At 35.7% G+C, this 26,423-nt stretch overlaps 1 protein-coding gene across 8 annotated transcripts in view; it reads right to left on the minus strand.

The window, feature by feature from the left end:
- Positions 1–230: 230 nt before the first annotated feature.
- Positions 231–26,423, minus strand: part of LOC144965779 (tyrosine-protein phosphatase non-receptor type 4-like) — a 90,763-nt gene continuing 64,570 nt past the window's right edge. For all 8 annotated transcript variants that reach the window (XM_078901479.1, XM_078901484.1, XM_078901481.1 and 5 more), the window contains 11 exons: positions 11,409–11,498; positions 10,689–10,832; positions 10,075–10,144; positions 9,383–9,540; positions 8,702–8,792; positions 8,100–8,167; positions 6,304–6,387; positions 5,627–5,967; positions 5,015–5,150; positions 3,891–3,936; positions 231–2,828 (listed from right to left, as the gene is read on the minus strand). In XM_078901479.1, coding sequence (XP_078757605.1) covers positions 2,791–2,828; positions 3,891–3,936; positions 5,015–5,150; positions 5,627–5,967; positions 6,304–6,387; positions 8,100–8,167; positions 8,702–8,792; positions 9,383–9,540; positions 10,075–10,144; positions 10,689–10,832; positions 11,409–11,498 — 1,266 coding nt within the window. In that variant the 3' untranslated portion in view covers positions 231–2,790. The remainder of the gene's footprint in view (positions 2,829–3,890; positions 3,937–5,014; positions 5,151–5,626; positions 5,968–6,303; positions 6,388–8,099; positions 8,168–8,701; positions 8,793–9,382; positions 9,541–10,074; positions 10,145–10,688; positions 10,833–11,408; positions 11,499–26,423) is intronic.

A 26,423-nucleotide genomic window follows, 5' to 3' on the forward strand; every position in this document is an offset into this window, starting at 1 on the left:
ATAGCTCTTCACTTGGCTTGTTTAATCCCAGTACACAGTCCTACAAACATAAATATCGAAATATACACAGTACAGAGAAACAAACATTCTTTCCTTCATGTATAAAAATATATTAGTAAGCATTACTATAGAGGCTTACTATTATTTTTTCAAATAGTGATATTTTCAAAATGGACACTGGACGCTCCATAATGAATGACTTTTTCTTATTAAATTTATTTATTCACTTATTTCACATTACAACACATCAGTAATACATATTTTGTTAAAATATTAATTGTCCTTTAGTAAGTACTGATACCGAGCAATATTCATATCATCACACCTCAAATCTAGTGGTTCCTTCACTATTCATTCCTTCCTCACTTCTTCTCTTTCCCCCCCCCCCCCCCCCCCCCCCCCCCCCCCCCCCCCTCCTCCTCCTCCTCCTCCTTTTTCACCTCCGTTATTTTCTTTTACTTATTCCCCTGAGTGTTCGTCATTGATTATGCTAAACCATCACTAATAAAAACAAACAAACTAAACATAAACATCACTAATAAAAACAAACTAAACACACCAAAAAACAAAAAAGGAAACAAATGTAAATCATTAAATATTAATGACTTGGCTTTAAACAATTGAGGTAGCCTTGAATTTTTGACACAGCATTATTTCTAGTAAAAGACAACTCACTATCTAAGGGACAAAACTCACACAATTTAAAGTTATAAAACGGCAATCTCCATCCCCACAAAATTAAATCAAATACTCTTCATAGCCAATGGTGTAGGTTATTTTACAAACACTTTCAGTAGAACGTTCTCTCGAGTGTAAAATAGCCGAGGAGAATCAAATCACAGTTCTAATGATGGGATTGGAAAGGAATAGTCAAATGCATTGTTTGATGGTTTGTTTTGGTTTTCCTTTTTAATTAAACAGTGCCTTTGATATAGGTTCGGGTTGTTTGTTTTGTTGTTGTAGGGAACCCCACCCAGTATGTTCGGGTTGTATCAGCACCTTACAACCCACAAAATTTAAGTTAGATTTTCCTTTCAAGGTCATAATTATAAAACAGCTTTATAAAAGACTTTTTTAAAACATTCAATGCCCAGTGTTGGGCTCAAAACTCTCCTTCAGCCAACAACAAAGACAATTTTTAGCAGATTTCATGTGTGAAGTATTATTGTTTAATTGTTTTTCATTGTTAGCTGAAGATGAGATTTGAGCCTTGAATATTCCATATTAAGCATTATTGTTCTTTTGAAGCTGTTACATTCATAATTACTCAATGCTTTTCACAGTATACCGCCTCGAAGAGTTTAATGTCCACTTTAAAAAAGCTGTCAAGAAATGTTTTATTTATTATGCAATCATTAAAACTAGAGTGTCAACTTTACAGATCTCTTCACAAAACTGAAAATGACTGTAGATGTACGAAAGGTTCATGTACATGAATCCAGTATCTACAGTTAATTCAAATAAAGATTAATTTGCCATTTTCATTGACGATCTATTTCTTTTCGGAATGTGAAAACATAAACTTCAGTTTCTTCTTATTTTTTCTCATTATTTAATGACAACCATGAACTGCTTTAAAATCAGCAACGCCAAAGATAAAATAGGTTGCCTGTAACTATATCTATTGCCTAATGCTGTAATTGATTGATAAATAGCTCACTATCAAATACAACCCAAGAAAAAATAATTGATCAGAATAAAAAGATTCAAATTTAAAACTTATTATTTTGACTATATATAAAAAGGTTTATATATTTGTTTTCTGAGGGTTCAATTCAAATGGATATATATATACATAACCTTCAGTTTTAAGACGGCTTTTTCTACTTTTTGTTTTATCAAAAATACCAATGTGGCTGGTATAAGAATGAGACTGCTGGGGATGGGATTCGGACAATGCAAATGATAAAGACTAATCACAAAACTTGCCTTGAATAATATACCATAACAAAGTATTTTAAAAAACAAAAACAAAATTGACTATTGCTATTAATCAAAAAGAAAATAAATTGATACCCTAAAATGTGCTTAACAATTACGAAACAATTAGAATTTAGGACAATGCATGAAATCCCTGGATTGATTCAAGTTCAACTTTAGTTCCCACGTAGTTAATTCTCATGGTCTTCTCTTTTTCAATTGTGAATTCCTTCTTTCTTTATTTTTAGTGGAGATATATCTCAACACCAATATTTCTTGTTACCTTTTGTAAGGCAGGGGTTTGTTTTCCTCGCTGTTTTCAATTTCAAGTCTTTAAATAAAGTAATTACAAACATAATAAAAAGAACACTTGAGCGAATTTTAAAAAAAAACAAAATTTAAAACAAGATCATAGCCCATTAAAATATAGGAAATAACAATTATAATATTAATAATAATGTTAACACAAAATAGAATGAAAGCACACCATGCTGTTACAGAAAACAACAACATCCAGGCATTGTGGGTTTTCAAGTTGTCCAACTACAACAAGAATAATATGAATGAATGAAGAGGCGGGCTTTCTTTCTTTCTTTCATCACGAGTATCTTGGTGGTTTGTGTTCTATTTCACAAACGTATCTCACACCATACAACAGAGTATGTATGTATGTATGTTGGCAGTTAGGGGAATGGACACGTTGTCGAGGTTTATTAAGCTCATGTTCACTGAATCCCTCTGGACACTAAAACCATCCTACGGCTGCAGCAAGATCTGTATACTGCCAGTATTCTCCTGGCTGCATTAGTAGCTTGAACACCGATTGTATGTTAAACACATGTTAGGAAAATAACACTTGTCCATTCAGCCTCATCTTCTGTAATCTTCATGGGGTTTGACAAGGCCCTCTGATTTGGAGGACGAGAAAATAAAAACAATAAAATATACATAATATTATTGATCTTGAGACAAGAAAAACGTGTGATTTTAAAACAATTCATTTCAGCTTGGCAAAACAATTTGGTTTTAATTTAACCCTCTCATTGCCAACAACAGAAAAATTGTCACATTCTTTACTATTCAATGAAAAATTTTCTTTTCAAATTTGTTTCACACATCACAAAATTTAAGAAAAATATTCGTTGTAATTGTAAAACTTATTTTTGTTACGCAAAGTTCATTTTGCTGCATATAATTATGTCTAGTTGTATGCCCTCATTGCTTCTGAATTTGAGAGTAAAAAATCAATTTTTGTGTTGGATAGAAAGGACATTTTTGGAAAAATTCTGAAAATGGTTGGTAAGGAGAGACTTAAGGGACGGTTCAGGGAATAAGCATAATAAATACTAGGTATAATATTATCATAGGTGTCCCTCGACATTTTTTTTCAAATTTCATCATGTCATTTTGGTTTGAGGTTTTACCATATTGAGGAGCCAAAGATGACAATAAATTATTTTCATCTTGTTTGGATATTGCACTAACAGACAAATCATGAAATATATAATTATTCTCTTTCCAAATTAATCAGTTAGAATGTTGCGCTAACAGACATATTATGAAAGAAATGATTCCAAAATGTCTAAACCAATCAGTGATTTTTAATTCATACACAGTTCAAAGTAATCCACCTTCACTCAATCCTCAACACACATTAATTGTTTAGAAAATATAATTAAAGAAAGGAGGATAAAAATTTCTCCATCAAAATAAAATGGAGGCAATCTTTTAATTGGTATCGCAGCACACAACTTTACCCAATTCCTGAATCATTACTCTTTACCTAACACTCACTTCATCTCTTTAGAAAGGAAGAAGAAGAAAAAATCGACAACCACAAATTGCTGGTACTTATCTTTATTTCTTTGTCGGTTTGTGTATGCATTAATCTTCTCATTTTCAATTAAACTATAACTAAACAATGGCTTTAGATTTGAATACAAAATAAGACAAATATGTCGGTTACTCACCATGATATACACGTAGAATTGCCTCGCAAACAAATTTGAATTGACTCTGTTTTATTGTTTGAGAAAGAAAATAAAAAGAATATAAAATTATGAATGAATGAATAAATGTACAGTGGGATTCTGATAAAGCCAACAAACTGCTGGACTGTCTTTCGTCATTCCATACTCCCGAATGAACGCACATCTTTATTTATTTTTTCACCTCCACCATCAGGACCTGGAACTCTCTTCAAACCATTATGAAACAGTCCGTCTCAGTGGAATGGTTTAGAACATCATTGTCCATCACCAGATCTGCTTGCTCATGAGACAACAAACAGGCCATTTAAATCTTCAATTTGAAGCTTTGGCCTCAAAGGAAGAAGGACCAGAAATACAGGTTGATTTTATCAATTATCAACAAGGCACACTTAGATGAAAAAAAATAATAAAAACCCAGAAAATTAGGGACCAATAAGAGGTGATCACTTTAAGCAGATGTTAGTTTTATGTGGATTCCATCGTACAATACATAAATATTGTATTTATGTATACAATAAACAAAAATTCACTGTAAAATGCAATAATCTATGCATTCCATTCTTTATAAATTCAATATTTATTTATCTATTTGACTAGTGTTAAATCAGTCTAGAACTAAAAATGAAAAAATGTTGCCATCTTCCTTAAATTGTAGTATGAGAGAGAGAGAGAGAGAGAGAGAGAGAGAGAGAGAGAGAGAGAGAGAGAGAGAGAGAGAGAGAGAGAGAGAGAGAGAGAGAGAGAAAGAGAGAGAGAGAGAGAGAGAGAGAGAGAAGAGAGAGAGAAAGAGAGAGAGAGAAGAGAGAGAGACAGAGAGAGAGAGAGAGAGAGAGAGAGAGAGAGAGAGAGAAAGAGAGAGACAGAGAGAGAAGAGAGAGAGAGAAAGATAGAGAGAAAGAGAGAAATAGAGAGACAGAGAGAAGAGAGAGAGAGAGCAAGAGAGAGAGACAGAGAGAGAAAGCGAGAGAGAGAGAGAGAGAGAGAGAGAGAGAGAGAGAGAGAGAGAGAGAGAGAGAGAGAGAGGGGAGAGAAAGAGAGAAAGAGAGAGAGAGAACAAGATATTCAGATTTCAAAATCTACTTCTCCTTAATGAATGAACTTACAGAAGTTTGTATAAGCATAGCCCGTTGATCTCTCATTTGCCGGACTATAGATAGAGGGTATACAGGCTGGTTTGATTCTATAAGACACATTGCGGTTTCCATGGTAATGAGTACTCCAGTTCTTCCAATCCCAGCACTGAAAGGAGCCAAATTGAGGAAGTATAAGGTGTATGCATTTGAATACATTTCCCCTTCTCAGCACTGATCTAATCTGATCCAATCTTAGTCACAATAACATTTGATTCAATGAAAAGGGATTTTTTGAAACATTATATAATTGTTAGGTGTTATTATAAAGCAACAAATACAACAACAACTTTAGTTTTCTTATTACCTTCCATATTGTTATTGTTGTTGCTATTATTGCTGCTACAGCTCTGCTGCTGTTGCTGTTTTCGTTGTTTGCCTTGTTTTATGATTTTAGTTGCTTTTTTTTTTAATTAAAAATATTCTATCAATATAGTGATCAACATAAATTTTATTCAAACCACACTTAAGTGTTTATTGGTTTCTTTATCACTTTCAAAATTTGGAGAGATAGAAAAATAATCCTCTAAATGGATAAAAATGAAACAATATTTTTTCTGTCAGTGGAAATAATAAATTCTGTACCTGCAATGAACTATTGTAGGCTCCACCATTCCTTCTCTATTTTGGCGTACACGTATAACAAAATGTAAAAAGTCACTAGGGTCATCGGGTACACCATGATCTGGCCAGGCTATGTACTGCATGTGGCGAATATGACGCTCTTCACTGGTTTCCACGTGCGTCAGGTTGAATTCTCGGAAGGCAAAGGAGTATGTTTCCTCCTCTTTAACACATGTGATCTGCAGGACTCCAAAATCTTCCGTTTCATAAAGCTGCGGCCAATACTGATGGCATTTTACTCTTCCTCTTTCCACTTTTGTTGTCAACATCACGACCAAGGAAGACTGCTGTTCCCACACCATCTACATGGAGATAAGTTGAAAAAATCGAATTACGGATTCATCATTAATATCAATTTCATACATCATATCTTAAAAAACCTCAACTGTAATTGAAAACAAAATTATTATATAATTGTTAGGTGTTTTTATAAAGCAACAAATAACAACAACAACAACTGCAAAAGCAGCACCACCAACTACAACTACAACACCAACAACAATAGTCACAGCAGCAACAGCAACAACAACAACAAAAATTTAAACTACAATGAAAAAATAAATAAATAAATAACTTAATCACCATAAATTGTACAATTCATTAACTCAGCAAAACAGGTAAAATGTACCAGCACCAACCTGCCAAAAGTCCGTGCACGTGTTTGGAAGGGGGCCCTGGGCTGCTATGTAACGGTTCACAATACCTGATCCTTGTATCTCCATCTGAAACAAAGACATTTAAGGTTTTTAATAATGCATTATCTCCTACACAAAATTATATTAGTGAAGTAAAATCATGCCAAATACTTGCAAATGCAGCAATTGAATTATTAACCCTCTTAATATGTGGTTTAGTGGTATGACAGTCCTGGGTTCGAGCCTCGCTTGGAGCATAGCTGAGTCCTTGGAAAAGACCCTTTACTCACATTCTCTCACTGTACTCAGTGTAAAATGAGTACCTGGCCGTTAACAGCGTTGTCTCTGTCTGAAAAAATTTTATTATCGCCTGACAGGCATCGTGTTTCGTTCTATATGTTACCTGTTGCTGTTGGTCAGGGACCCTTTGTAAAGCGCTTTGAGTACGTTTAATGGATTTTGCGCTATATAAAAACTCAACTTTAAAGTGCAAAGAAAAAGGTTAGTGCACGCAAAATGCTTCGAATTTTATACAGTGTGTCCCAAAAAATCGTAGATAATATATGTCTCATCAAAACTACCTATAACTATACAGTTTGGTAAAGATACTTCACAACAAATAAGATGAAAGTACGATAACTTCGATTTGTTCAGATATAAAGGTCATTTAGCTCATAGATTTGCCATGAAATTTTTTTCCAACAACATGAAAAAAAAGTCAGTCAAAAGGAACAAATATCATCAAAAATAGAAAAATCGTATGTCTTACAAAGAGAATGAGAAAAATTAACAGCAATGTTCATGTTTTTAGCATGACAAATGAAAGCAATGCAATATATGTGTTCACTTATTACTATATAAGAGAGAATCATGTGATATAAAAAAAAAAATTTTAATAAATAAATAAACTTTTAGGGAGAGAAAAAAAATAATTCAAAATAATGCATAACTACAAAGCGACATCCATTGTTGTCAGCAAAACAAAGTTTGATACCTTCGTGAGAGTAGAGGAGCAGGTTTTATTGGCCAGATAAATTTAAGCGATGTAACCCGACTCAATAGAGAAACTTGGTTCTAAAGCCACAATCATGGCTCAACACGGTCTAACATTAACCCTAATTGTCACCTAATTTCCATAAAAATTACAGACGATCTGTATAAGTATGGGGGTCCGATAGCTCAGTTGGTAGAGCACACGCTTCACACACAAAGGGACCAAGCCCCCCTGTCTACCCAGCAGTGTATTCATTGTATTCAGTGTATTGATTGTAGCCTGTTAGATTTGGCGGAATTTACTTTACGATAAACTAGCATCCTATCCGAAGGATAGCAAGCAATTGCTATTATCCCTTTTACGCTATGGAAACTTGGATCCAATGGCACCAAAGGACTTGAAAGTATGCAGGTATGACTCTGCACTGCCCACAGCAGGACTTGACAAGTCCAAAGATGACCGTTATACCACAAGACGACATTCAAAGCCAAAATTCATATCACATTTTAACCCACTCCTTACCAACCACAGCCAGCATTTTTCTCATTCTGATTCTTCTGTACATCACAAAATTTTATGAAAAATGTAAATTATAGTTATAAAAATTCAACATTGTGTTGTAGACCTCGATTAATGAGTAGAAAAAATAAAAGAAAAGAGAAAAAAATACATAGCCAGAACTTATTGCTTTTGTGTTTTAGGGGGGGGAAATATATTTTTGTGTAAGTTGGGTGTGGAGTTTTGGAGAAAATCTTGAAAATGTCCGGTAGGGAGAGAGTTATTCCAAGGATTACGTTATACTCACATTGACATAATTGGCATTGATATAATCACCGTTTGCTCCTCTTTTCAAGATAACTCTGGTTTGATCATCTGAAGAAAAAATGTAATATTGGTAAGTCAATCATTCTTATTTCTAAAAATAATGTCAGTATTTAAAAATTTTAAAACAAATTTATAACAATTTATAATATTAGATAAGATAGTATGTTAAAATGAAGTTGGTATCTGGGCAATAAGAGATAAGGCCTGTTCTTTGAAATATATTTTTGGAAAGGTTTCTTCCTGATTTTTTGCTTTTGTTTTGTTTTGTTGGATTTTTTTTTTTTTTTTGTTTTTTTTTTTTTTTGCGTTCTTTTTATGCTTGCTTTTATTTCTTCTTTTTCCTTGTATTTACTGGCAAACTTATTAAATTTTACTCCAATTTCATATCAATTCTGTGGGACCTCTGCGAAAATTCAACATTAAATACTTTTTTTCTTCTATGTCCAGTAAACAATCTTAACCTTGTCTTTACAAATGTCTTGAAACTAATATTTTAAAATATAAAGCATAGTTTTTAAAATCCACGATTTGATATTGATAGATGATTTAAGAATAGGTAGAGAGGGTATAAATACTACTTACATGGTGAAATATCTCTGTATCTGTTCTTTACAATATTAGCATCTTGCCGGGCAGCATTTAAAGTCAATCCGGGCTTTTTACGATATAATTGCTGGGTGAAGAAACCAAAATAAAAGGAAAACCATCATAAAGGTGGAAGGATGTTTAGGATGAATTATTACAAATGACATCTTTAAAGGTTTGAAGTAATTATTTACAACCACAGAAACCAATGTTTTTATCAGCAACTGGCTTGACCCAAATAGAATGATATAAATATAGAGCAACATTTCATTTGTATGGCAGATTATCAACGCATTCCATACTCTACACGCTTCACAAATTTAATTCCTCCAGCAGGCTATATAAAAACCAAGAATCCATTTCATCTGTACAAATTCACTAATTGGTGGCCCTTTTGACAGATACTGAAAACATCCATCGTTCCCTTACACCAGATATTCGTTCACAGATGAGTAATTAAAGGTCTGTGTATTGAGATCCCTGGTTAAAGATACAAAGCAAGGTCATTAACAACTAATGACAAGCTTTACTCATATATATGTATTATATATGTACAGGATTTAATACATCTAAATTAGAGATGGACTATCTATTAACTAAGCACTCTCGAGAAGGTTCAGACAAAAACTAGAAGAAAGAATGAATGTGAGAAAGAGTAAAACAAAGGAGAAAACCTACTTCAAATTGAGCTATGGCTGCCTCACTCTCTAAACTTTCCTGTAGTAAGACAAGGGATGAGTCTAGAGTATTGGGGCTGGTGGAAGAAGAGGCGATTTGGTGGGTTTCTGGGATGTAGGAAAAGTCTGGCTCATCCGGCTGGTCTTCGCTCACATACACTGGTGGATATAATTATAAAGATAAGTTGTAAATATTTGTGACACTTTTGAATAAGCCATTTTAAAAACAGTATACACTTCAGTGTGTTATTTCATTGTTTGCTTGTTTTTCGTGTGTGTGGGTTTGTTTTTTGTTTTTTATTATTAATCATTCAATTATCCATTTTTTGCCTTTTCTTTATGAGTCCAATATTAGAATCTGAAGAATTCATAGGTGGGAAGAGAGGGGAGGGGAGAGGAGGAGGAGGAGGAGGCAGGGAAGTTAAATCCATTGCCTAAAATTAAATCAAAGACTACTACTCTTCTCTCTTCCTTCTTCTTCTCCCCCCCCCCCCCCCCCCCCAACCCCCACCCCCTTTCCACACACAAAAAAAAAAAAGTGAAGAACAGAAGTGAATGACCGTATCAAAATACTTGAGGATACTTTATACAGCATTCTCATTACCTTATTTGCTGTGGTTAGGGCATATACATGTGATGAATAAAAGAGTTTTTAAATAACAATGTTTTAAAGACCAAATGTATCAATCTTACCATTGGGTCGCACAACCAAAGCTAATTCTCCGGAGTGAGTCTCCCTTGATGCTTTGATAAACATGACAACCTGTGGATATGGTTATATTTTTTAAAGGATTGATTGCAAAACACTTGATTTGACAAATAGTATTGGAAGAACGAAAATGCAACACGTGTTTTTAAACTTTTCACCATTGACACATACTAAAAGGGGCTGTAAGAAAGCATAACCATAATTGACTCTTGTTTTGTTTTGTTTTTATTATATTTCAATAGAAAATTAGAAATAATTTTTTTTTTAATTTTTAAAATTAATAAATGAATCATTAACCTAATTGATTGAATTTTTAACCAAATGGTCCAACTTCATAAGTTGAATAGAAACAATTGGCCTTAAATATCAGAAGATTGACAGTCAGAGAAATTCGCCTTTATTCTTTGAAAATACTGTAAGATTGCAGGCGTCACAAAGGAGGAAAGGAAAAAAACAACAACATACATAATACTGCCTCCAAATGTGGAAAGAAAATAGGTAGACAGACAAAAAAATGTTTTACTGAAACATACAAAGGAAACAATGAACACGAATGTAGCGAATGTTATTAATTCCATTGACGGCTATCTGCACTCACCTGCTCGTGAGTGTGTTGCGACACGTCACGTCCATTTATGAGGAGTACCTGATCTCCTTCGTTGAGTCGAGGGATGGCCAGGTCAGCGGGTGTGTTGGGGGCAACGCGGGACACGATGATGGGCATGCCCTGGTCCGCCCCACCCTATGGAATGCAGAATATTACAATGGTATTTACGCATTGTAAGTGATTATATTATGAAAGGGATTAAATAAAAAGCTGACGATTGATCTGTTTGACAATTCGGATTTCCTTCAAAGAGTGAGAACGAATGGTGAGATAGATCAAAGTTGGAATTGTTTCGCGTTCAGGTCTCCACTCCCATCCCAACCTTTGAATGAAGCCCAGGTGTTGCCTTCCCGCACACAAAAATAAAATTATATATATATATTATATATATATATATATATATATATATATATATATATATATATATATATATATATATATATATAGATAGATAGATAGATAGATAGATAGATAGATAGATAGATAGATAGATAGATAGATAGATAGATAGATAGATAGATAGATATATATAATAAATAAGGTCGGTCGGTCGGTCTCTCTCTCTCTCTCTCTCTCTCTCTCTCTCTCTCTCTCTCTCTCTCTCTCTCTGTGTGTGTGTGTGTGTGTGTGTGTGTGTGTGTGTGTGTGTGTGTGTGTGTGTGATCACAACATACATGTACCGCGTCCACAAAACAGTGAAGGATATCTTACCTTGACATTGAATCCAAACCGTCCCTTTTCATCGGGCTTCATCCGGATGGTAACCAGACCATGGCCGTCAGCGTGACCATTCCCATTAGGCTATTTTAAAAAGGAAAGAAAAGAAGGTATAGAAAATAAGATTAATTAATAATAGTATGAATGATTTGAGTTTATATGAATGGACAGTGGAAATGGCATTTTTCTAGACGAAATTTCTATTGGGGGGGGGGGGGGGGGGAGGGAGGGAGAGGAGGAGGAGAGAGAGAGAGAGAGAGAGAGAGAGAGGAGAGAGAGAGAGAGAGAGAGAGAGAGAGAGAGAGAGAGAGAGAGAGAGAGAGAGAGAGAGAGAGAATAATGGGTGAAAATATTTTTTTTCTTTGTTTTTAATGGTTTTAAGGCGCTTACAACACATTTCGGTCCTTTAAGCACCAGTAAAGAAGGGAGGGGGGGGGGGGGGATGAGACAGACATTCTAGATTTACCATAAAAAGAACACAAGGAAAAAGAAGGACAAAGGGGAATGGTTCAAAAAGGGAACAGATCAAAATTTCAAGAGCACACTATTAGTGTACTTATTTTGAGATCGCCTGAAAGTATCATCCAGACATTAGCACAGGTCTCCACTAAGATGAATATACGGTACTCAAATACTTACATTAATATATTCAAATCAATAATAGTTCACAGCAGAGAGATGATAAACAAGGAAAAAACATCTCCCAAAACTATAACTATACACTTGACTGTTTCCCTCCTAGCCAAGGGCTCTGAGCAGGAAAGGACAAAACCAAGTAATCTCATTCCAAGACATAGACAGAGAGCAACTCGGAAAATAGACAAAAGGGTATGGAAGACACAACAAGTGTCCTCCTGCCCACCACGGGAAATCAAAAGAATTGACCCAGGAAAACAGATTTTAAAAAAATAAAAATCCAGTCATATAACTGAGGATAAGCCCCTTGTCAGAGCAATATTTTAATTGTATCCATTAGTTTGGAAAGAAAGGCGGGTTGTTTAAGTTTTAAACTTTGAAGTAGAAGAGTGAAATGCCTAAATGAACACACACAAAGCGCATTCCACAAACCACGTCAAGAGGAATAAGTAAGTCAGATACATCAAGTAATCACAACATTTTTAAAAAACCCGATAACACATGCCATTTATCTTACATCGTATCCAAACCAACAATATCAAGGTTCGTCCCGTTCTATATTATGTAAAGTAATCTCCTTCCAATCTCTCATATATATATAAACTAAGAGACCAGTACGATTTCATTTATACGTGTCTTTTATTGTTGTGTGTGTGTGTGTGTGTGTGTGTTTATTTATGTTTGTTTGTTTGTTCCGAATGTTTTTATCACTTTTGGGTCATTTCATTGTCGGGAAATGGGGCGGTTGTGGGAAAGTTAAAGGCTACAAATCTCAAAGTTCCTAAGAAACTGTAAGACGGAAGGGGAATAGACCACAATGGGATTGATTCGGGAAGCATCAATGTCTCCGGTTTGAGACTACTTCAAAATCACAACCAGACGAACAAACATAAGCTTGACAACAATCTCCCACATACAAAAAAAAAATATTTTTTTTAAACCACCAATGATTTAAGTGTCTTCTTCCAAAGGCAGGGCTTTGGAGCCAGACCTTCGAGGGAAGTTTAGAAATATATAGGGTGGATAGAAAACCTAGCAAGAAATGTACTATTCTCTCGTGCATTAAGAGGTTCCATCTGTGAGCAAAAGGTTCAAATTCTGCCTTTACTTTTAAATTCTAATAATTCTGTCATGAATTCTATTCAGCAAAACGAGACTTTAATCATCATTAGAGACAAAAATAGCTGACAGCATCTGATCTAGAAAATTTAAAAATTATTAACCCCCCCCCCCCTTTTTTTTTTTTTTTAATTTTTTTTTTATTCAACACAGCAACTCACTAAGCATGATGGTCCATTCTGAATAACAGGCACGTGAATGGGGACCTGAACCAAACCAAATGCTAACGAGGTTCCAATGCGACACTGCCGCACCATGAGGCGCCCTGGTGGAGAGTGCCCTGGACTATTTTGTTGTAAACGTAGAGGAGACTGGTGACCGTCTTGCTGCCGGACAGTGTGGTGTTGGCCGTCTTGTTGTGGTGAAATATTATTTTTGCTCCCTTGAGAAGGACTGAACTGTTTGTTTTGTTCTCCTCTACACCCAGTTCTGTCTGCAGAACTAGCACGAGGAAATTGTCTCGGTTGAAGAAGAGGTGAGACTCCAGCATGGAATGAAAATCTCTGTTTCTTAAAGTTTGCACGGCGATCTTCTGAAGAAACTACACTTCTTGTTGTCGTGGTGGTGGTGGCTTCTGGGATTGTTTCTGGAACGGGTTTTGAAAGGTCGATAGAAGATTTGTATTGACGTTGGTACTTGAGGGAAGATCGACGCACGGGTGGTACCGGATGGGTCGGAAAACTAGATGTTTTGGAATCTTCTGATGAACTCGATTCTCCCTTTGGGTGTTTTCCTGGGTTAGATACAAGACTGTGGTGTTGAGGTTTGGCTGGCTTTGCGTGCTGCCAAGGAGACCTGCTGGCCATACAAATCAGCATGCCAAAGGCGTCTCTCTCTTTCCGCCATGTAGTTCTCTACGTCACCAAATGACATGGCACTTGATATCCTAAACGAATACCATTTTCCAGAAATTTCAAATGTTAACTAGAATCTATAAATCGTCACAAGTTTTCATTCCAATATTGTCACAAGTTTTCATTCCAATGTTTAGCGCATCAATATATCCCTCTAAAACAGTGGTTCAAGAAAGAAAAAGAAGCAGAGAATTAACCGACACTATTCCGATAATTTGAATATATCACAAATAGTTGTAACATTCATTTACAAAATCCGTGTTTGATCCGCATAACTCAAACGATCACTTTTATGCGACTCCTAAAGCATTGAGAATATCTCGTCAAGCAGGTATCACATTCAAGTCTTAGAAGAATTATATCCTAAGTGAACTGGCAAACGGCCAAAAAATTCTAAACATTCTTTTGCAAAAGTTACGATCGATTTTCAAGGATTGTCAATGACCCGGGGGAGCAAATATTAAATTTTCAATTCGTATTCTATACACAAATAAGGGAATAAATAACAGGAGTTAATTCCCGACTAAAAACGCTACAAGTATTTATTTTTTTTATTAGTATTCTTTAAAAAGTACAGAAGAAAAGAGGGAACAAGAATTTCGGGCGAATGAAATAAGCACAACTATGCAAAGAATTCAATTCAATTTAATCTATTAGATGACAGGGTATAGAAGAAGAGGAAAAGAAAAGAAAGAAATCCTGATATATTTATAACAATCCAAAGGCAGCGATACATAGAAGGGTGGTTGGCGGAATGAATTAGGGCTTGAATGCTTTTTTTTTTCTTCCCTTTTCTATGCTTCAAATATCTACTGGCACAGCAGGTGTGGAATTGCAATAATTTGAATAGGGGCAGGGCGGAAAAGAACAATGTATTATCACAGGCATTACAACCATACGATTAACAATGTTTTGTTTTTTCTCCTTTAAAAGGATCTTATTTTAAAGTGTTTTCGACTGCCAAACCAATGTTATCTGCACAATGCAACACATATACACACACACACATACACACACACACACACACACACACACACACAAACACACATTAACAATAATATGTATTACGTTACCGCATCTACTTCCAAGCTGACAACCAAACCTGATTGTAATCAACATGCTACGAGAAATTTATTGCAATCCCGACGTCGACTAACTGCAGTTGAGAAAGCGATAATCTGCCGTACCCCAAGAGACAGAAGAAAAAAAAAACACATTTTAAAAATCTAGGCCAGAAAATTCGTCTTTCAAATAAAATCGATCGATTAAAGTGACCTTCATGGGCATGTTAAAAACCCTTGAGCCTGATACTTCCTTGAAAACGTCCTTGGAAGTCCCAGGTTCGAGAGGTCTTGTTAAGACGAGGCTCATTTCAATCCATATTATATTATATTTATTGAATAACGAATTTCCAGGCCATTTTTTAAAAATTGTGTTTTTTCAAAGTAGGGCAGTAATATTATTATGGCAGGAATCCAGTCCTGTCAAAGACAACACACAGATGTCAAAAGGGGGGTAAATATACCACATCGATAATGACACGGGTGTTTCAAACGTTTCGAGGATTTTTAAAATATTGATTTTAAAGAGCGATAATAATTTTTTTTTAAAAAAAAGAAGATTGAAAAGATCTCGTAGCACAGACGTATGTGTATATAACTATAAAAGGGTAAAGATTTTCGTCTTTATATTTATTACCTTGCTGAATAACGTTAATTGCGGATATGCAGTGACTTGTTTAATGATATTTTTTTAAAAGGAAGAGAAAAAAAAAATTTATTTTAAAAAGAACATCGCACAGCCTGACTAAGTGGATGGATGAATTGGCATCCGTCTCATAGCCATTCTCTGTTGTTGACTGAGAAAACAAAAAACAAAAAAACACGTATTTAAAATTTTGGCCAGAAATTTCGTCCTTCAAATATCGATCTTGTCAAAACTCCCTCAAACCTGGGACTTCAAGGCCATTTAGTAATTCCCGACTACACGTCCCAAGACTTTTCTACGGTCTTTCTGGATTAAGCGTAATGTATTAACGTTTAAACTGTGTTATTGGTTGAAGACAGATTTTGAGCCCGAAACGTTCCGTGTTGAGTATAATAATAATAATAATAATAATAATAATAATAATAATAATAATAATAATAATAATAATAATAATAATAATAATAATAATAATAATAATAATAATAATAATAATAATAATAATATCGCACCAAAAGCTGTGACTATCCATTGAACACAGATTAACACAAAACACTGTAGTTTTATTCCATTATGACAAAAGCCCGAGTGGTTACTCTTTCCAGTACTTTCAACATAAAAAAAGGAAAGAAAGAAAAGAAAAACGCATTAAAAAATTTGACCAGAAAATTTGTCTTTCAAATACCGATCGATTAAAATGACTCTCATCTTGTCAAAAACTGCCGAACCTGGACTTCCATAAAATACGTGTTTTTTTTGTTTTTGTTTTGTTGTTGTTTGTTTGTTTTTTCTTTGTTTTGTTTTGTTTTGTTGTTGTTTGTTTTGTTGTTGTTTGTTTGTTTTTTCTTTGTTTTGTTTTGTTGTTGTTTGTTTTTTCTTTGTTTTGTTTTGTTTTGTTGTTGTTTTTTGTTGTTTTGTTGGGGGTTTTTTGTTTGTGTTTTTTTTTTTTTTTTGGTGTTTTGTTGTGTGTTTTTTTGTTTGTTTTTTTGTTGTTTTTTTTTTTTTTTTTTTGGGGGGGGGTCCCTTTTTTATTTTAAATATTATTCAGAGTATGGTTGTACTGGCCAAGCGAGGCGGCAAAACACCCCTCAACAGATTTAAACCTCAGCGAAGCGTAGCACGTAGAGTGTTGAAGGAGCTTACAACATAAAAGAAGAAGCGAATTGTATCTGGGCTGAGTCATCCCATTCAGGCACCATCGGATTCTTTTCAATATTTTTATTATTATTATTGGACACCAACCCCTGTTAGTCGTTGGAAGAAAATTAATAACGATGATGGTGACAAGGGCCGAAACTGAGCCTTCTTACTAGCGACCGCAGAGAGAACACAACAAAACTCAATGGGTTTGGGGTTTTTTTTGGTTTTTTTCAGGGGGAGAGGGCTGGGGGGGGGGGGGGGGGGGGAGAATAAGTTATGTCGTACTCTGACAAAATACTTTTATCATCACGTGATCTATCGACTCAAAACAGTATTACGTCACGGTGGTAAACCTCGTGTTTAAATTGGATTTTAAGTTGAAGTGAATTTATATAAAACCTGGGTAAAAATTAAATGCCCTCATTGAAGAAAGTGAGATTTGTTTCTCAAACTTAAAAAAAAAAATTGCTAAAATCAATTTTCTTAATTTTCAACGTTAATTTTTCTTCCCAAACATAATACCGCTTTGACAAGGCGAGTTACATAATGATGATGGTGAGAGAGAGAGAGAGAGAGAGAGAGAGAGAGAGAGAGAGAGAGAGAGAGAGAGAGAGAGAGAGAGAGAGAGAGAGAGAGAGAGAGAGAGAGAGACGTAAGTTCTTATTTCTTATGATTTTGATTCTAAATTTCCATTTTGGCGTCCTATTCATACCGACATAATACCGTTTAGAGACGGTGGGTCTAAAATGTCGTTCAAGAAGCGTTTCTCGGGTTTCAGACTTTTTGACAAGTTGGAAGTTATCATAATTGATGGATATTTCAAATAAACCTGCCATGCTCTGGGAAAACATGGGGGGCAGCGTGGCTCAGCGGTACGGTCTTTGCTTCGTACCCGAAAAGTACCGAGTTCGATCACTCACCGCACTGCGCTGTGTGGCCTTGAGCAAGTCACCTCGCCTTAGCTCAATTTGCGGCGCTGCACTGCGGCTGACACCTGGGTTATTCCAGTCTTCCCTTGGAATAGACCCTAGAGACAAATTTTCCCTTTGGGATGAATAAAGGGAATTTTATTTTTTATCTGTTAAAAATTCTTCCTTCATATCGATCGATTTAAATGACCCTCATCTTGGGGGAAAAAAATCTCAAACCTGAGACTTCGCACAGCCGCCAGAAGGAAATACGCGTCGAATTGGAAAAAGTTTGAATTAATGAAAATGGCTGTTGAATCAAAAATCAAATGAAAATGCTGGTTCTCTTTTATAAAGTGCTTAAAAGCATCTTTTCAAAAGCTTATTAATCTGTTGAACGAAAACGAAAGGTAAAACTTGTAATTGTCTAATTACCTAGTTTATAGAGGGAGGGGAGAGAGGGAGAGAGGGGGGGGGAGAGAGAGAAAGAGAGAAGAGAAAGAGTGAGGGAGAGAAAGAGAGAGAGGGGGAGAGAGAGAGAGAGAGAGAGAGAGAGAGAGAGAGAGAGAGAGAGAGAATGAATATTACATTACGGAGAATGAATATTACATTATGGAGAATGAATATTACATTATGGCTATGTCAATGTATCTAAAGTGTATATTATGTAATATTGTGTGTGTGTGTGTGTGTGTGTGTGTGTGTGTGTGTGTGTAAACATACATGTTCGGCATACATTCCAATCATTTTTAGCGTCTTATCAGCGATAATAACGAGATTAGATAATGATTTAGAATAATGATGGAGTAGTGTGTGTGTGTGTGTGTGTGTGTGCGTGCGTGTTTGTGTGTGAGAGAGAGTGTGTGTCTGTGAGAGAGGGAAGAGGGAGGGAGAGAGAGAGAGTGTGTGTGTGTGTGTGTTTACTTGTTAGGAAAATATATACACGTCTTACGGACACAGTAGTACAATCCAGTGCATTGAATGTGAGACACGCTATGACTTCACACGGGAGAGAAAAGCGTGTATTTGTATTGATTTATAACCAACACCATGCATATCATATTAATGTTGTAGCCTTTTTCGAATAAAATACTTTTTAAAAACAAAAACAAAACAAAACAAAAAAACAAGCAAGTAAACAAACAATCGTCTCCGAACAAAAATATCCTGCGAGTGTCACAGTGACTGTGTTAATTTTCTTGTATCTAAAATTGGTTCTGACAATAACAATGTATAATGTGATGAACAAATGAATAAAATATCTTCAACACATACAAAAAACGTAGGGGGGGGGGGTACGTTGTCCATTTTATCTATACTATTTGGACTCTGTAAAATGATATCTCCGCTATTAAGTGATGGAAAAAAATGAATATAACAGCTTAGACAAGAAAAGAAAACAAAATGCCAGACATTGAACGCTTCGGGCTTAGAACCATTCTTCATCCAAATACCCCAAAAATTAAAAATTAAAAAAAAATTAAAACATTAATATATCTTTTAAAATCCAAACATAAAGCAGAGAAGTATTTGGTCCGTCTTGACCACTAGTATTATAATCTTGAAATGTATGTTTTTATTGAGGTTTTTTTTTAAATAAAATTATTTGTATGGAGAGAGAGAGAGAGAGAGAGAGAGAGAGAGAGAGAGAGAGAGATAGATAGATAGATAGATAGATAGATAGATAGAGAGAGAGAGAGAGAGAGAGAGAGAGAGAAAGAGAGAGAGAGAAACACATGTGTTAAATACAGTAGCTGACGCAATATTCAATCAATCATCCATACCAGGAACTAGGAACTCCGTCCTACCAATAACCGGTATGGTATGACAGCTGGGTGCTAAATTAAAAATGAGATATGGAGCACTGTTTTAAAAGCAAATCGTGATATCAATGAATTTCCATTGGAAAGGGGTGGGGGTAGAGAGAAAGAATGATATAGAAACAAAGTAAAAACATTGAGAGAGAGAGAGAGAGAGAGAGAGAGAGAGAGAGAGAGAGAGAGAGAGAGAGAGAGAGAGAGAGAGAGAGAGAGAGAGAGAGAGAGAATTGTATAGTACGATTGCGAAAGTCAATGAATTTGAAATTACGCGGGACCATTATTAAGATGTCTAACCATTTTGAATACGCATTGCAAGCAAGGAACGAAAAGAAAAGTGAAGGTTGAGGAGAATTCACGATAAAATAAATAGTTACTGCGTTTATGCCAATTGAACGTATGACCCCCCCCCCCCCCCCCCCCCAATCCCAAACCAAACACACACACACACACAAAAACACACACGCAGACCCTTTCCAAAGTGTTTCCCTGTCCACTCGATTCACACTGAAAGTAGACGGCACCAATGATTATGGCTGATGACTGACAGTGCTGCCGTGTACTGATTAAAACACCTTTAAAAAAAAAACGTTTCCTTCACATTATATCGATCGATCGATCAAATAGTTCAAACATTCTTACACCAATGACATTTGAGGTCTCAAGCTGAATAATAAAATCAATAAATAAAATAAAGTTCCCTTTATTCATCCCATAGGGGTAATTTGTCTCAAGGGCCTATTCCAAGGGAAGACTGGAATAGCCTAGGTGTTAGCCGCAGTGCAGTGCCACAAATTGAGCTAGGGCGAGGTGACTTACTCATGGCCAAACAGCGCAGCGGCGGGTGATCGAACTCGGTACCTTTCCGGTACGAAGCAAAGACCGTACCGCTGAGCCACGCTGCGCCCATAATAATAATAATAATAATACGAATAATAATAATAATAATAATAATATAATAATAATAATAATAATAATAATAATAATAATAATAATAATATAATATAATAATAATATAATATAATAATAATATAATAATAATAATAATAATAATAATAATAATAATAATAATAATAATATAATAATAATAATAATAATAATAATAATAATAATAATAATAATAATAATAATAATAATAATAATAATAATAATAATAATAATAATAATAATAATATAATAATAATAATAATAATCATAATAATAATAATAATAATAATAATAATAATAATAATAATAATAATAATAATAATAATAATAATAATAATAATAATAATGCTGCCTCTACGGAGACAATAGGAAGGCCAAGGAAGCAGCTCCATAGTAATAAATTATAGTTTATTCCAAACGTAAACAAGAAATAAAAGGTTGTTTTGTCTTTGTTTTTTCGAGTTGTTTTTTTTCTGGCCAAATTGGCACAAAAGACGTTTAGTCCGAGCACGGTGCAACTGATGACAGTGTCCGTACAAACAGGGTTCATGACCCAAATTGTGACCAGTGACCAGTGACCAGTTTGAAAGATTGGTGCTACTTACACCTCGATTCCTCTTTACTACTGCATAAGAAAGGCAGGTCGGCCGTGTCTGTTCAGGTCAAGCAGATTTTGTACGCTTGCAGACAAGGTCAGCAATGTTGTTGTTCCCCCCCCCCCCCCCCCCCGGTTGGTCTCTCTCTCTCTCTCTCTCTCTCTCTCTCTCTCTCTCTCTCTCTCTCTCTCTCTCTCTCTCTCTCTCTCTCTCTCGCGTCCGTGTCAGTCTTCACAAACATTATTTAAAAAACCAAAAAAGTTATAATATTATTATTTGGAAGCATTATGACGAGAAAAATACCCAAAGGACACGAGCAACAGCACAGAGCGGAGATATGACAGAGATACCATTAATTCTCCCATTTCAAAGCCTAAGGACAATGACAACTTCAACTAAATTTTAGAACTCTCGACATTGAGGAATAAGGGCAAAAGACGGCGACCAACCAGACACATACAAAACAAAAAAAAAAAAAAAGTAGCTCACTTCAGGCAAGAAAAAAAATATAAAGCCAGAGTAAGAAGGAAAGGGGGGGGGGGAGGGTAGAAAGGTTGGGGGGGGGGGTGGAGAGAGGGAGGGAGAGAGAGAGAGTGAGAGAGAGAGAGAGAGAGAGAGAGAGAGAGAGAGAGAGAGAGAGAGAGAGAGAGAGAGAGAGAGAGATTCCATTTGATTCGCCAATAATTAAAAGTTACCAGGCACATCCCCAGAATATTGTCTAAGCGACTTTATCCTATACATCGCACTTTACCTAGAGGGATGAGAACAAATCTCGCCAAAATATTTCAGTATGGAAACCCATTCATCTATGTAATGGAGTTCATAAGTGTCTTGTTTTGTATTCCGTTCAACCAAGAGATCCAATAAGGACTCAAAAGCCGTCAGCTTTACACGTAACAAAAGAAAGGAATAGCTTCTTGTGTTTATACGGACGTGGTGACATTACTTGCTGCTGCTGGTGGATGGACTTGACTGCCACATTCTTGTGGTCTTACAGTAGACTACAGAATCAAAACAAGGGAAGGAGGAGGGGAATTAAAAGCATACTAGTATCCACCAACTTTGCAATCAAGAAAGTTGCTTCAAGATAACAACAAATCACCAAACTTGACCGTAGCCATCGTTAACTTATAGATAGTATGCAGATGACGTCACTCAGGCCTTTGTTATTGTTTTTGCCATCCGCGTTTGTGAGTTGTTCTCACTAAACTGTATTAACCAGACTATAAAAGTTCATGGTTACACAGAGTTTGTGTGTTGGTCCGTTATACTTCCGGATGGCAATGTTGTGAACTCCTTGGCCAAGCGCATTCTATCTATAGCTTAACACTAGAGCCCACTAGGACTTACAGTTTGACGTCATTTTTTAAGTTCGTGCAGTGCAGCGTCTAGTGAGTTGTTAGTTGAGCTCAAGGAAACAAGTGATTCCATTGGTTGGACTATTGAATACAACTCACGGTTTGTTTTCATTTGTGGCCAAAGACTTGTCTTTGACGTCATTGTTTGGTCAGTGTCAGGCTATAAGTTAACGATGGCTACGACTTGACCCCATCCCCGTACCTTCTTTTTCTATTTTTAAAAACACTTCCACTCATTTGTCACAGTTACTCACTGGCTAATTTATCATCCTCTTTAAGATTCTTCTTGCGTCGCTTAAAACATGCTATTTAAACATTATTTTCTTTTGATTCGTTGGCGATCTTCTTTTCTTTTTTTTTCCCCAATTATTATTTATTTTCGGAGAGGGAGGGGGGTGTATGTGTGTCTCGAGTATTTTGTCTCCTAACGAAAGCCAAAGGCGGAGATGTTGTGTTAGTCGTCCTCTTTTATATGACCCACGTTTACCCACTTTATTTTTCTCACATTTAGACACCTCAATGTTTTTTTACTTCATCTTTTTAAACTCTGTCTAACCCAAAAGGTTAATGAGTAATTTATTGCCTGACACGCATCATAGCAGTATAATACTGCGGCTTTGTGGTCTTGTGGTATGACACTCGCCTTCGGAATGATGGACTCCTGATTTGAGTTCCGTTCCGGGTAGGTCGGAGTTGAGACTAAGAAAAGGCTCTTTATTCACATTCTCTCACTGTACTCAAGCGTAAAATGAGTATTTGGTTCGTAAACGTTTTGTTTATGCAGAAAAAAAAATGACATGCCGTCTCGTCCTACACGTTGCGTATTGCTGTTGACTTAGAACCCCTTGTAAAGGACTCAACACAGCGCATTAATTTAGTGGATATTGCTCTATACAAATATGTTTTATGCTTGGCTTCTCTTGTCATGTTGTGATTTGCTTCGTTTTTTTGTTTGTTTTTGTTTGTTTGTTTTTGTTTTTGTTTTTGTTTTTTGGGGGCGGGGGGGGTTTGTTTGTTTATGTTTTGTTTGGTTGTGTTTTTTATTTGTTCCTTTGCTTGCTTATTTGTTTGTTTAAATTGATATAGCGCCCCCCCCCCCACCTCACACACTTCCTTACTTTACTATTTTCACAATAGGAGCAGTAATTGACGATGCAACTAAGCATTCACTGACGTGGGCGTCTGCCACGTAAAGTGAATTTAGCATTAGTTCGCTTTTCCTCTCCCACCGTTTCCACATTAAATAGAATACCTCGTTTAAAACAAAACAAAAACATAGCAAAATAAAGCAATCCCCAAGTCCCGTGGTTACATTAATTAATTTGACATGACAATATTTATGACTACTACGAGACGTGACAATTAGACGGCAAACTACTAAATTTAAAATACCAAAAACGTTAAAGTAAAGAAGTATTGTGAATACAAACAAGATTAACAACGACAGATACATGAAGTCTATTAGAGGGTTGCTAATTTTAAACCTCACAGAAAAATGTATTAACGCTATGCGTTTATGTAAGATACTCACAACATCCACCAGCAGAATATAACATACCGACACACAAAATTATGTGTAACCTTACACGTTTATAGTCTGATTGATATTTTGATTGTCTAAAAAAACAACAACAAAGAGCTGGGTGATGTCAATTTCATTCCATCTATATGCTTAATTAATATAGAACACTAGACTTCATGTTCATCAATACTTTAATCCCCAAGTAGGCCATCTGGAACATTTCCTTTCTATAGAGTGCATGCCACCTGATAAGCATACTTTTGATCAAATACTCCTAAAGTATCTATTACTGAATGCAAGCTTTACTTAACCAGTTGAGTGCCGTACTCCGGGGAAAAAACATGTATTCAAAAAGTTGGCCAGAAAAATCGTCCTTTAAACATCGAACATCGAACACCCCTGGGCATGGCAATTAACACATATTACCGCACTCGACTCTTCTGAGATATGGTACCTGACTGAAAGCAGTGACGGATATTGTACGGGTGCTAGTTAATTATATTTTTTAAAATCAACAACAAGGTACTATAACATACGACTAACTCTCAAGTCCCAGGTTTGAGAGTTTTTGACAAGTTTTAAGGATAATTTTAAATCGTTCGATATTTGAAGGACAAGTTTTCTGGCTAAAATTTTAAATACATGTTTGTATGTTTTACAGAGTAGGGCAGCTGCAACCCATCAGCTTTCCTAACTGAACAGGGCAGGAATTCTCCAAGAAAAAATCATAACATCCTGTGACTTAAGAGCATAGAAACAATATTCAACTTTATGTGGAATCGTTATATTATCACCACTTAGTTTATAATACAATTTATGTAAAATAGCAACTCTAAACCACTTCCTCCTACGCACATACGTTCTTATAAAAGAAATATAATGATAATGAAATATGATTCTTATTCCAGCGGTGGGTCAGTTTTGGTCAGATATAATATTATGAGCACGGAAACAATCCTCATTTTATGCGGAATCACTGTAAATAACTACTTTTTTTTTTTTAAACGCCACTTTACACAAAGCAACAACTCTAAACCACTATTATTCACAACGCGCGCACAATCTTACGATAGAGTTATAACGATGATGATATATTATATTATTATAATCATTATTATTCCATCTGTATGGCAAAGAGCAAAATTATTGTGTGTAAGATTTATGAAACAATCAACACTTAATGCGGAATCACTGTAACACTGCTTTTAAAAAACGCCACTAACTCCTTAAAATAACAAAGCAGCTCTTTAAACCACTATCTATAACGTAGGCACGATCTTACGATGATGATGAAAATAATATTATTATTATTGTTATTCCAGCGCTATTGCAAAGGGCAAAATCCATGTAGGGCCTAGAATAGTCAACAGCGGCCAACATTCCTCACACACTCCATAATAATACATACAAGATTGTTGTCACTTCGACTTCCCGGTATGGAGGGAAGAACTCGGGACTGACGACGCACGACGAGCGAAACTATCAGTGAAGAAGAACGGGGTAGGAAACGCATTCCAGCGAGAAGAAAAGGGCAATGGTGGGAAGCGGGGTGAGGTGGGTAGGGGTGGGGAAGTGACATAGCTAAGCCAATGGGCTTAACACAAAAATGACGAGAAAGCGACTACTACACTATCATAAGCTGAACTAAACCCAAGAAGAAGAAAAATAAATAAAACACAAATCAAGCAAACATAAATCTAGAGGGCGGCGGGTTATTACTGAGGGTGACATAATATTAAGTTTTATAGTGATCAGAAACGATGATATCCTTTTCCAAAAATTTACCGAAAGGAAAGCCGGTATCTTAAATTCAAACAAGTATGTGATGTGCATCGACTTGATGTTCCTTGGTTCGAATCCCGTCGCGGTCACAATTTCTCGATATCTTAGAAGGAAACGAGTACACGCGTCAAACAAAACAAAAGAATAAATAAAAACTGATACAAACACAAGAACAGAAAAGCTAAGCAAAAGGTAATTGCTCAGACCATCGTTTAAATAAGGGTTTAAGACTAGTTTTAAGCTTCTTTAACTTCAGGCCACTGTTAAGAATTGATTTCTAAGAAAAAATATCTTCAAACACTATCCATGTCACCCGCGCTTTGAACAGTACCCAACGACCAAAGGCCTAAGCAAAATCAAATTGTGTTATTCCGGACACAGAAAGCAATGTGGAACTGACAACTCTATAATATTGAAGGATGAACAGAAGGGGCAGAAAATAAGTTCCGATTTAATAGTAGACCGCCCCAACACAAGCCTAGAAGGAAGAAGGATCACAATGAAGAGATACGCCACCTCATACTATGACGATTGCGCATAAATACTTCGCTGACATAATCAGAGCGAGACGCATAATATACATTGATAACTTGTGATCGACTCAGATTACACTTTGCTGATTTGATGATGCTGCTACTACTCATCC

Source organism: Berghia stephanieae, chromosome 2 (assembly GCF_034508935.2).
Source record: "Berghia stephanieae isolate SIO BIC M18660-M18661 chromosome 2, UCSD_Bste_1.3, whole genome shotgun sequence".
NCBI classification, from domain to species: Eukaryota; Metazoa; Mollusca; class Gastropoda; order Nudibranchia; family Aeolidiidae; genus Berghia; species Berghia stephanieae.